This window comes from Mastacembelus armatus, chromosome 10 (genome assembly GCF_900324485.2).
Source record: "Mastacembelus armatus chromosome 10, fMasArm1.2, whole genome shotgun sequence".
Classification (NCBI taxonomy): Eukaryota; Metazoa; Chordata; class Actinopteri; order Synbranchiformes; family Mastacembelidae; genus Mastacembelus; species Mastacembelus armatus.
In genome coordinates, this window is record NC_046642.1 from 15,016,011 (window position 1) to 15,027,999 (window position 11,989).

An 11,989-nucleotide genomic window follows, 5' to 3' on the forward strand; every position below is an offset into this window, starting at 1 on the left:
GTCTCTCATTAAGACACGTGTTTGTGTGTTTGTTTTTTAACATTACTGAGGAGACTATAGTTTAATCAGCATGTCTATTTTCGCAGTGTTTTCTGATGTAGGTGTATACTTATTGAGTCAAACCACAAGAACCTACGAACAGTATAAATACTCAAACGCATTTATTTATTTTTTGGTTGGATGGTAAATTTGCTCTTTAAATACAAACCTTAACAGACCAACATGAAGTGTAAAATTCACTTAAATGGCATCGTACTAGACCTAGGTAATGCCTTACCGCCTGACTTTGCTGTTGGTTTATTCAACAGAATTTGCTGTATGTCTAGATACACGCTCAGGTGCGGGACCTATTTTTATATTTTTACTGCATTGTAAGTTTGTATAAAAGTGTCACTGCAATGACTTTTAGGGTTTTATGGAAATCTTTTTACTTTGCATCATGAAACAGAACTATATGGGGTACTGTTAATTAATATTAATTACTCTGTTTAGTTCATTTGAACACCATGCCTAATTACAAATAATCTGTTCTCTATGGTATTATTATAGCATATTTTGGAGCTGCAGTAACTTTGTACTGCCTCGGTTAAATGTTAAAACAATATTAGGTTGAATTGCAGTGATAATACATGATTTTGCTTAAATGTATTTTAAACTAATGGCTAATAATTATTGACAGAAGTTGCAGGCAAAATTCAACATCAAGCAGATATGACAGTAAGTTAATAACATCATAACTAGCTTAGCAAATATAAAATTTCCTCATACTTTCAGTACTGAAACTTAAAGAGGACATTAAGCGATTTGATATTTTAGAAAAACTATAAATTGCAATATAGATTTACACACTAAATGGTCATTTCACGTGAATAAATGGTATTACCGCTTTGATTTGATAACACTGAGGTTTGCAGATATGCCATTTTTGATACATTTTATGATAATCTCTCAGACTTTTGTCAAACATTTTGGAGGTTTTGGTTAATGTACACTGTTTTTTTTCTTTTGATGCTTTAATAATTGCTTATTTCTGTCAGTATGTTAAAAACAGTAATATATAATACCATGAGTATAGTGTGCACCTAGATATCGACTTTATTAGTACTAAATATGGTAATTAAAAATAGAAACAATTTTCATTACCTATTTAAAACCACATCACACACTCTTTAACAATAGACACTAATAAAGTGGATACTAGTTTTCGAAATACACTGAACTATAAGTGGCCCGAATAGAATATTGTTTCTATGATAATGAAATAAAACACCAGTAACTAGAAAATATATTCGTTTCTAAAATAAAAGATAAAGACAAAGGTGGTTGGATGATACTGGCTAGAAGTCGTGCACGGTTACATAAGACATACGCTTCTGCTGAAAGCCTCCAAATAATGTTAAATGCTGCATTCAGGCACAGCAGGCTGCCAATACATCACAGGTCTTCGTCCTCCAGTCCTTCTTCTGCAGAAGGTAAAACGAGTACTTGCGTTTACAACCGCATCGTGACGCTGCAGCTGAACCTTCTCCAAAACAAACACCATTTTTTTTCTAACATGGTGCTCTATTGTTGCCCTCAGTTTAGGCTTTCAGACAGCTCCACTTACCGGACTGCGTACTACTACAGCTTAGCCCGCCTCCTGCGCTACGATTGGTCGACGCACACTCAAACCATTTATGTTGCAGTCGCAGCATGTGCCTTGGAGCTTTAACTCGGGGAAAAGCGTCTTTTTGTCTCCATTTCAGGAAGATCAGTGTAGCCTTCCTGAAAGAAACAAGACAGCATCCTGATGTCCGTGCTTAAGGTATCAAAGAAGTGTTTTTGTTAGATCGCATTATAAATTACAACACAACGCTAAACCCTCATATTTAGGACTCGTTGTTGGAATTCCCCGGTCCACCTTAAATCATTTATCCTACAGCCTGTAGAGGGCGATGTTCAGTCATTTAACGGACAAATATTAAAGGGAACTAGACGTTAATACTTTAGTGTGAAATACCCTAATTAATTTACAGTCTTGAAGTTAAACCATATTCAAATATTGACCCTCTGAGCAAGGTAAAGTGATATGAAATGCTTAAGTGCATATTGTTATTTCTGCACACTCACTATGCTTTTACTTTCTCAGTATTAAACCATTTCAATCGTCAAATATGACAGAGATTATTACAAAGTATCATGATACTGAATATTAAGGGCATGCACAGCAGTGTTTTTCTTATTGCACATATTGAATATACAGTGGCATGACATAGGAAGGCACTTTGAAGCCTTAACATGTATTTCTGCTGATTTTTGTTCTGCTTCAACTTTTGTTACATTACAAAGTCTTGAGAAAACAAATCAAATCTTGAGTTTTAATCATTCTTACTGTAGCATTTTTGTTGTTGCCACAACTCTGCAGTGACTTTTATATTTGGGATTATGATATTTTGTTTTTGCTCGGTACAGAGGGTATAAATTATTGTTGTCATTTGTTTCAGTTCAGGGTAAACTTGAACATGACTGAACAACGCCATCTACGGGCTTTACGGTGCATTTAAGGTCGACCGGGAAATTCCAATTGGAAGCCGAGAAAAGAAGCCAGGTTCGGCGTTGTTAAGTGGATAGAAAGACTACGGTGCTACTAACATCATTGGACAGGTAATGTATCCGTGGTTTGATTACAAATAGTATATTCTTCCGATTACTTTAATTTTTATTAGCTAGCTATTTTTAGCTTGTTTGTTAGGTTAGGTGCTGGTTGTGAACGTCATTGGTTGACGTCGTCTGCTTAGTTAGCTTGTGCTGGAGCTAACACGGCGTCAGTGTATCTTAATGAAATCCTCGTGAGTTTCGTTAATGTTCGTAACAATAAACAGGAGAAATGTCCATTTTAAGCCGCGTTTCCTGATATAAGCAGCATTTGTAAGTACACGTTCTAACGGAGAACGCTCAGCGAGTAGTTACTGGCTAAGTTAGCGTCGGCTAATGTTAGCTACACCGTTTGTAAGTAGCCAGTCGGCTAACTAGTTAACATGGAAGCGAACTAGCTTTAGCGTATTGAAAGCTCAGTATAACCGGCGCTGTTTGCTCATGTAAGACGATTGTTTAGGGATGACGATATAAATTGTATCAAACGCGCATCAAAACACTCGCTCATCATCTGCTTTAGTTAGATTTTTGTTCCAAATTCAGTGACTCCTCCTTTAAAGTGCTCGAAGTTGATAGCGTTAGCGACCCCATACAAGCTAAGGCTAGCTAGCGAACATAAGCTAGCTAAGCTAGATGATGCCATTTTGTTTTTATCTCGACTTTGACCAACATACGCCTTTCCTATGGGATTTAACACACAACTCGGAAATCATTCACACGACCTACAGCTCTTAAACAATCAAATGTAACGTGGTGATGAAAAGTACGTTGTCAGTCACGGTAAAAACAGCGGCTCCGGTAGCTAGTGTTTCGTTTATACTGTCAACATATGCTGCTTTGCTTTAGTTATAACCAACGGGCATAAATCGCGCTAACATTAGCTAATCTTATCCATTCAGCAAGCTGATGTTCTCCTCAAATATCGAAGGGCTTATTGTGATGCTGTCAAATGAGATTTCACTTGATGACAGTTTACTTGGTTGATAATACACTGCTTCGGCCATTATATCACTGCTGTATACCTGTCTCAGCTAACAGAGTGGGAATACCAAAAGGTGTGAAATAAGACATTGTTATATGCCTTTGGTAGGAGTAATCTGGGAATATCCACCATCCATTCCATCTAATGTATATAAATACATAAATGTATGTATTTCCTGCTGCAGCAGGTGGATCTTGCTGAAGATTGGAGAACATCCCTTGACCTCCCTCCCTTCCTTCTGAATCAATGGAAGGGTCAGACAGTTTAGAGCAGAATGGCAGTGACCAGCCAGAGTCACAGCGCAGAAGGCAGCTGGACCGCCTGGGCAGGGAGGAGGCCTTCTACCAGTTTGTCAACAATCTCAGTGATGAGGACTATCGTCTCATGAGAGACAACAATCTTTTGGGCACCCCAGGTAATACACCCTTTGTTTTAGTTACACCAGCCTTTAATCTTGTTTTTTAAAAAAAAAAAATCATGTGTGTAAAATTTATATTTCTATTATTTAAAGGGACTCAAAAGGTCATTAGTGTATTCTAGGAGATGGTTTCACTTGTAGTTACGTTTTAAATTGTTAAATTAAAAGATATCAATCAAATTGATGTCTTTACTTTTATCTACTCTTCTCTTTTTATGCTCAGTCTGAGCTACATTGGGGTCCATTCCTCCTTTTTCAAAGTGCTGTTGATTTAGAGGAAATTTAAATTCTGACATTACTAATAACATGTCAATACCCTGTAGCTTACGCAAAGGTTTTATATACAGTGTGCCAAATATTTTGCATCAAAAGTCCTGTAGTGAGGTAATACGTGGACTACCTTCTCCTCTTGAATAAATTATATATCAACTACAGGCATGTCTCCTCCAGAAAGTGAATGTGGTATTGGTAACGTCATTGTGTTGTGATACAAAGTAAACTATAGTGCAACCCACATGCGACCAGTGTTAGACATTTTTAAATTAAGAAGTTCTACAAATAAGTTCTTGCTCCAAGACAGTTTACAGCCTTGCCTTTGCAGACCTTTCAATCACAACTTAATTAATTGTATTCTTTTATGAACTATTGATAAAGTATTTGTCTTCTGTCATTACACATTTCATGAATACACATTAGAAAGAGGGGTTCTAATATAAAGTTAAGCTTAGGTATCTCTAGTTCTGGATTTGTCACCAACATGCAACAGCCTGCGGACTACTGAAGACGCCCAATCCATTTCTGTCCCAGGACAGTGGGAGGGGAGAAAGTAAGTTTGGAGCATCCTTTAGTGGAGCATCCTGCAAGGAGAGGGCATTGAATGGAGAGTGCCATGCCCTGGTAAGTCTGGAGGTTTTCAGTACTGTCCTATTGCTGTGTTTAAAGAAACCCAAGCAGCTTTATGGACCTATACACTACAGACATTGAACATCAGTTATTTTCTTTTTATTGAACCATGTACTGCCCTTCTGAAATACAGCACAAGGTTTGCTTTTTACTTTAGACTCTATTGGCTAGACATGGGGCTGTTTGTGTCCCTCTACTGACCTTTCCTTTGTGTGCATTAAATCAGAAAATGTCATATCTTCTTATAGGACGTTAAGTTGGGAGTGTTTTTTTTTTTTTTAGCCAACTTTTCTTTTTTTCTTGCGGCTTATGTTGGTGGTCATACTAGTGAAGAAGAAATGAACTACACGCTTAACATCCCAGAAAGTGAATTGCCAATTTTTCTTTTTAATCGGACTATTGTTCTGTTTTGTAATGTTTCTTTCAGGAGAGGTGACAGAGGCGGAGTTAATTAATAGACTTCAGCAAATCAAAGATGGTCCAGAACAACAGAATAACAGTCCTAGTACTGAAAGTGGAGAAAATCCAGTTGGTAAGTTCTGTAATTTTTCATTAAATTGTGGTATTTACTGTCACATTAAGGTATGATTTGTCACTTGTTAGCTTTTCTATTTTTCAGAGCAACCGCAAAGCTCAGAGGATCCAGCCAGTGGGGATAGTTTGCTGGACTGGTTGAACACAGTGAGGCGTACAGGAAACACAACCAGAACTGGTCATCGTGGAAACCAGTCATGGCGGGCAGTAAGCCAGACCAATCCAAACAGTGGCGATTTTCGCTTTAGCCTGGAAATCAGTGTGAACCGCAACCTGGCTGAACAGCAGGCAGCTGCTGAAGGGGAGCAGGAGTCAGCAGAGGGTCAAGAAGTCGTGACAAATGCTGAATCACAAATCCCAATGGAAACCGAAGTGGTGGAAGAACCAGTTGTAGAGGAGTTAGCTGTCATAGTGGAACCAGAACCTGAACTAGAAGAGGCTGTTTCACAAGAGATTTTAGGAGAACCTCCCAGCTCGCCTGCTGCCCTGCCAACACAGCCCTCACTTTCTCCTTCTCCACGCAGAGGACTAAGGAGAGCCCGCAGCCGCAGTCCAGAACAACGCAGGACCAGGGCTCGAACGGCAAGGAGCCGTTCCCCTCTTAACTTGGATCAGCTGGATGGTCTTCCTCATCCACGTCACGCCCACATCTCTCAAGAGCCCACCTCTGCCATCAATGCTCCTCCTGTACCTCAAATGGAGGGCAGTTCTCGGACTCGACAACATGTTCTTTCCAGGCAAAGCACCGTTGACAGTGATGTTCAGCCACCTAGGGCTGCTTCAGAATCCCCACCAGAGGCCCAAAATGTCGGCTCTCAGGAAGGAGAAGCTGCTGGAGGGGAAGGGGGAGCAGCAGGGCGCCGTCCTCCGACCATTATGCTTGATCTTCAGGTGCGTCGTGTGCGTCCAGGTGAATATCGGCAAAGAGACAGCATTGCCAGTCGTACTCGCTCGCGTTCCCAGAACTCAAATAACACATTTCTTTATGAAAGTGAGCATGGTGGTTTTCGTAGGACTTTCTCACGCTCTGAGCGTGCTGGTGTGAGAACCTATGTCAGTACAATTCGCATCCCTATCCGAAGAATCTCTGATGCAGGTTTGGGAGAGGCAACCTCAGTGGCTCTCCAATCTATGATTAGACAGATTATGACTGGTTTTGGTGAACTTGGCTACCTCATGGATTCAGACTCTGATTCTTCAGATTCAAACCGTGGAGCCAGTGCACCTACAGATCTGGCTGAAGCCCTCAACAACCCAGATGCCAGCGCTACTGCTGCTTCTCCTGCTGCTGATGTTGATGAACCACCTGTGGCTGCTGGAGTCCGAGCAAGGACAGTTGAGACTGATGTGGGTGAGGGCCTTGCCTCTGGCCCACCTGGCTCTGGTGGCAGGTCCCGATCTAGACCACCTATCAGTTTAGAGGAGCCCAGCTCACTGCCTTTCCTGCGGCTTGCCCACTTCTTCCTCCTAAATGATGATGATGAGGACCAGCCCCAAGGACTGACTAAAGAGCAGATTGACAACCTGTCCATGCGCAACTTTGGTGAGAGTGATGCCTTGAAGACTTGCAGTGTCTGTATAACAGAATATGCAGAAGGTAACAAGCTACGTAAGCTGCCCTGCTCACATGAATACCATGTCCACTGTATTGATCGCTGGCTGTCCGAAAACTCCACATGCCCAATATGCCGCAGGGCTGTCCTGGTGTCAGCCAACCGAGAGAGTGTGGTGTGATGGTCTGCAGATATTTTGTCTCAATTTAAGTAATGTAATATCCCAAGTCCGTGAGAGGCTTTGAAGAAATGTCTCCACTATTGAAATGTATTTCCTTCATACCATTTGTGAGTTTGATCATAATGCAGTCACAGGTTTGATTTGGGGTGTTCCCTACAGTGACATTTTGACATATTCAGTCTCTAGTATGACATTTCTTAATGCAGTCCAAAGTTAGACACAAGCAATGCATGCTGTTTCAATCAACCTGTAAGGACCAAGCAGTTTTTTAAAATTGCATCATGCCATGCACTTGATCAGACCTATATCTCTAAAAACCCCCTGGTTATAAATGCTGCACACTTACAGGTAGTTCAGGCACTTCAACTCCAATGTTTTGTATTAGCACCTAAATGGTGCCTTACATAGCATAAGTTGGGTATTGGGACAGTTCCTAGTTACACCAGTTAAAAGTATTAGCTGTAAATAAGCAAATATAATTATAATAAAATCATTTTGAATTATACTTTGTATCATTGGATGGGTCTGGACGTAAATGATCGCCTAATCATTAGAGTTGTGTTGGCCACAATTACTCTCTATGATAGCATCCCTAAATTTGGTATTAAAAAAATAGGTGCCATCAGTGCACACAGTGGAATTATTTAGAGATTGTACTGTCCAAAGAATGTAGGACATTAATTGGTTTGCCATTTACTGTGTTACTTGTACTTTTTTTTTTTAATTTTTTTTTATTATTTTTCCTCTCTCCGTTCACCTGAACCAAACTGCTATACCATGAAAATTCCCAGTGTATGGAGTTATTTTAAAAAAAAAAAAAAAAAAAGAATGTTGTACAGGCATAGGGGAAAGAAAAAATAAACTAGGTTACTTTTGCAGTGTGTCAATTTGTTTTGGAATCCTATACCATCTGTATTTTCTTGATCATTAAAAATGATTTACTATTTATACCAGAAATTATAAATGTCTTAATATTGGTAGTAGATATTGAGCTGATTTCAAAATGCCACCATTTGAATTTTTCCACCTTGAAAATGTTACATACACAGACAAGACATTTAAGAAATTTAAATTGCTATTGCCTTTACCCCACAAGTTAAAGGTCATTTACTTGAATGTCCTGTAATCCATGAGCTACTGGTCTGATTCTCTTTTCCACTAATACAATGTGTGATCTTTTAATCACTGACTGATTGATGCCTTCTCAACTCAAGCCAGGATAGGTCATTTTTTTTTACGTGATGGTCCACCTCAATGTACAAGTGACAGGTTACCAACTCAAAGGTTTGGGTGTCGAACATTTACCAGCTCTGGAAAGGAAAGCACACCATTGTCCTTCAGTCTTTCTAAGATTCTAGGAAACATTGGGATTCTCTTGCGTCTTGAACAGATGCTCCATATCAGTGTGCAATACATGCGAAAGTGTAAGTAGGGAAATACAAACCATGATGTATGCTGTTGTTAAAAGCTTAATGGCTCAAACCTTAAATGAAGACTTATTACCTTCTTAAATTGTGTTGAAGTTCATTTTATTTTATTTAGTATTTCTGTAGATTGCAATAGCACTGTTTGTGAACAGAAACACTGACTAAAGGAAGAAAATGGCATTGCTGTTAATGCCACCCTGTCGTGTTTCTTGTTTCACTGTTTGGTGTCCTGGCCACACTTATCACGTGCCCTTGTGGGACAAAGTCTGAATGCAAGTCATTGTCATTGTTCAATAACGTAAACATGTAAATGAAATGTATGTTCCCTCTTAGGCTGTGCTTTAGTTTTGGCCTTGTTCTGTGACCCACCCAGGGCAGTATGTTAGCTGGGTGTTAAACCGCTGAATTAAACAACTTGTTATGCTATAAAATGAATTGCGGTCATGCATTCTGTACACTCACTGTGCTGTTTGATGATTGTATGCTGCATCCAGATGCACACATGAATTACTTCAAATATTTTAACACTCTAAATATATTTAGTAGATATTTCCTTTTTTTTTTTGCTTTGATCTGACTGTACATTTTAACACACCCTAACTTATAATAATGAGCATGATGATGGTTTGAAGAGCAGGTTGAGGATGTTCACTTCCCACCAGTGTCATTTAAAATTACACCACTTTTGCTCTGTAACTAAAAAATACATTTACTGCCCATTGGACACAACTGTACAATGGAATTCAGTACAACAGCTGCTTTAGATTTTCCATTAATGCATTTTATAATGTTCATTTTTTGTTGGCTTTTTTTGGAAATGTGTAAATATAGGTATGTTCATTAGTGAGGACATAATGCTGGCTAATTAAAGGTGGACTATGAAAGGACTTTATTATATTGAGAGGTGTTTGTTTTTTTGTCCATCTCTTACATCAGCTGGGCAGAATTTGACAAAGACCTCTGAATGTGCAGCCTAGTACACATTCAGTCACCAACCTTGAACTCTGCTAAAACATACTTTAACAATTAACTACGGCTTTTTTTAAAAACTGAATTGTGTAGAAACTTTTAAAGAACAGGAAGTTTCGATGGGTAATAACAAATACCGCTAAACAACAACCTGTTCAGCCTCCCAGGGAAAACACAAGAAAGCGATTCTACTGTTAACGAGCCTTGCTGTATAGTTCAATTTGACTGGAAAATAACAAAATGCAGTCACTGTAATACTGGTGTTGACGTTGCAGCGCCAGGTAAACACAGCCCATTACGGCGCTGAGCTTTAAGATAACCTTGGAGCTGCGGCTCTTTCACAGTCCACAGTGGGAACAAACAAGGAAGTAAGTTTCAGACCACGCCAAGGATGGCGCTGCGGGTAGCTGGGCGCCGCTTGTCGCTTTTTCAGAGGAGCTGTTTCAAGGTAATTTAAGTGTCATTGTGTCTTTATGTGACTAAGTGCTAACTAACGCTTTCATCACTGTCTTATCACTCGTGTCCAACGCTGTGAGGGTGGGAGTAGCTCCAATGTAGCTCTGCTGTTTGGACTTTCACTTTCCAGAAACCGCAGGTCAATAAAATATTTACCGACTTCAGACACGGACTCCGGCTACACCGACCTGAGCTTTTACCGGTATAACTAAGTTAACTAGACTATAATTCCGCGACGACCTCTCTGACGCTTACATCCACCACACAGCGGTGCTGTTCATTGCATTGTTCTTTCTCTGGATTTCATTGGTATCAATTCATCTTAAAATCCACCATTCTCACCTCTTTCAGACCGCCTTCATCCAAACACCGCGAGATGTCAAATTGAAAGGAACGTGTCCATTTGAGGTGAGCCACCTGGACCATTTGGTTCTTACAGTGAAGAGTATACCAGACACCGTCAACTTCTACACCTCAGTCCTTGGCATGGAGGTCATCACTTTCAAGGTATGGCATGTGATTATTTATTTTTTATTATTGTTTCATTTTACATCAAATTATTAAATAATATATTGTATTAGCTAAATAATCTAAATATTGCCTTCCTGTCTGTAGGAAAGTCAAGTAGAAAGTCAGGGTGCTTGCCAACTGTGCTCTCCTAATGCCCCATGAGCAGAAAATGAAACGGTTAACAGTCAAGTAAAATACTCTTGCACTTTTGATGTTTGAGAAAATCCACTAGGTGGCAGGCTTTGATTACATGTCAGCTGATAGCAATCCTCTGTATTCAGTCAGTTTATAAGCTTTCAGACATTTCCCGCCCATGCACACATGCCAACTCTGCAATTTCAAGGGAGACCGTAAAGCTCTGGGATTTGGGCAACAGAAGTTTAACCTTCACCAGCTGGGCCAAGAGTTTGAGCCGAAAGCCCAGCACCCAACCTCAGGCTCTGTAGATCTGTGCCTCATCACTACAACCCCTCTGGCTACAGTAGCTGAACATCTGAAGGTACCTCACCCAATACACAGACTGCCCTGAGTTGCCATGATCAATCTTAGTCTTGTAAGGTGGTTGCTCTTTTAAAACCATTTTACTTTATCTCATATTAGGTTCAGGATTGAGCTGGAACTGAAATTCTCAGTCAGTTTCTGTTGCTTCCTCTCTGCAGGCTTGTGGAGTCAAGATCGAAGAGGGTCCAGTGCAGAGGAGTGGAGCACTGGGGACCATCACCTCTCTCTACTTCAGGGATCCAGACCACAATCTAATCGAAGTGTCAAACTATAACCAGTCAGAAGAATCATCCTAAGACTATTTTTTAACATCTCTGTCTATGGGGCCTACTTTACAGAATCACTGTTTCAGCTATAAAGTTTTATGACCAAAATTACTGCAGTTCAAACAACACATGCATTTAGACTGGGCTGGATAACATCAGTTGGCTGTGCAGGGTCACATTTCCTGTGTAAGTCTGCTGACCAGTTGCTTCTATTTAACCATGTGTGAATAGTGTTGTTTTCTTTTTTACACGAAAGTGCTGAACTTAGCATATAAAGTGAAATAAACACCTACAGTTATAGTGGGTACTTTTATTTTATGAAAGTAAAATACTATGAGAAACATGGCTTTTTCACCCAGAAATAAAAACCTTTTGCAAGACGTAAAAACAGTTTGGCACTTTATTTGCTAAAAGGTGAGTTTGAGACTTGAAGTATACTCACAATTTTTACTGAATTGTAGTATGTTGTATTTTGTCATATATGTGTGTTTTTAAACATTTTATCTTCAAATATGTGTTTGAATAGTTGTGTTTAAGCAATCAGAAAGGGTTGTGAATATTTTTTCTGAGCCACAGTGAAGACATTTACATTTTGATCTTTTATGAAAAAATTCTCAGACCATGGTTTCAAGGAGCTTTATTAGAAAAAAATCTT

The 11,989-nt window shown here is 39.5% G+C and overlaps 2 protein-coding genes across 3 annotated transcripts; both read left to right on the forward strand.

Annotated features, from left to right (window-relative positions):
- The first annotated feature begins 1,655 nt into the window (after positions 1 to 1,655).
- On the forward strand, positions 1,656 to 9,067 carry rlim (ring finger protein, LIM domain interacting). Of its 2 annotated transcripts, none has more exons than XM_026330738.1 (5): positions 1,656 to 1,804; positions 2,484 to 2,643; positions 3,804 to 4,031; positions 5,365 to 5,469; positions 5,557 to 9,067. In XM_026330738.1, exons 3-5 carry the CDS (start codon positions 3,863 to 3,865, stop codon positions 7,203 to 7,205), a joined length of 1,923 nt encoding a protein of 640 aa, XP_026186523.1. In that variant the 5' UTR covers positions 1,656 to 1,804; positions 2,484 to 2,643; positions 3,804 to 3,862; the 3' UTR covers positions 7,206 to 9,067. The 2 variants fall into 2 exon arrangements, with proteins under 2 accessions (XP_026186523.1, XP_026186522.1); XM_026330737.1 differs by having other exon boundaries at positions 1,657 to 1,804; positions 3,801 to 4,031.
- An 831-nt stretch (positions 9,068 to 9,898) lies between these two features.
- On the forward strand, positions 9,899 to 11,714 carry glod5 (glyoxalase domain containing 5). The gene is made up of 4 exons (XM_026330751.1): positions 9,899 to 10,049; positions 10,409 to 10,564; positions 10,911 to 11,066; positions 11,227 to 11,714. Exons 1-4 carry the CDS (start codon positions 9,993 to 9,995, stop codon positions 11,362 to 11,364), a joined length of 507 nt encoding a protein of 168 aa, XP_026186536.1. The 5' UTR covers positions 9,899 to 9,992; the 3' UTR covers positions 11,365 to 11,714.
- Positions 11,715 to 11,989: the final 275 nt, after the last annotated feature.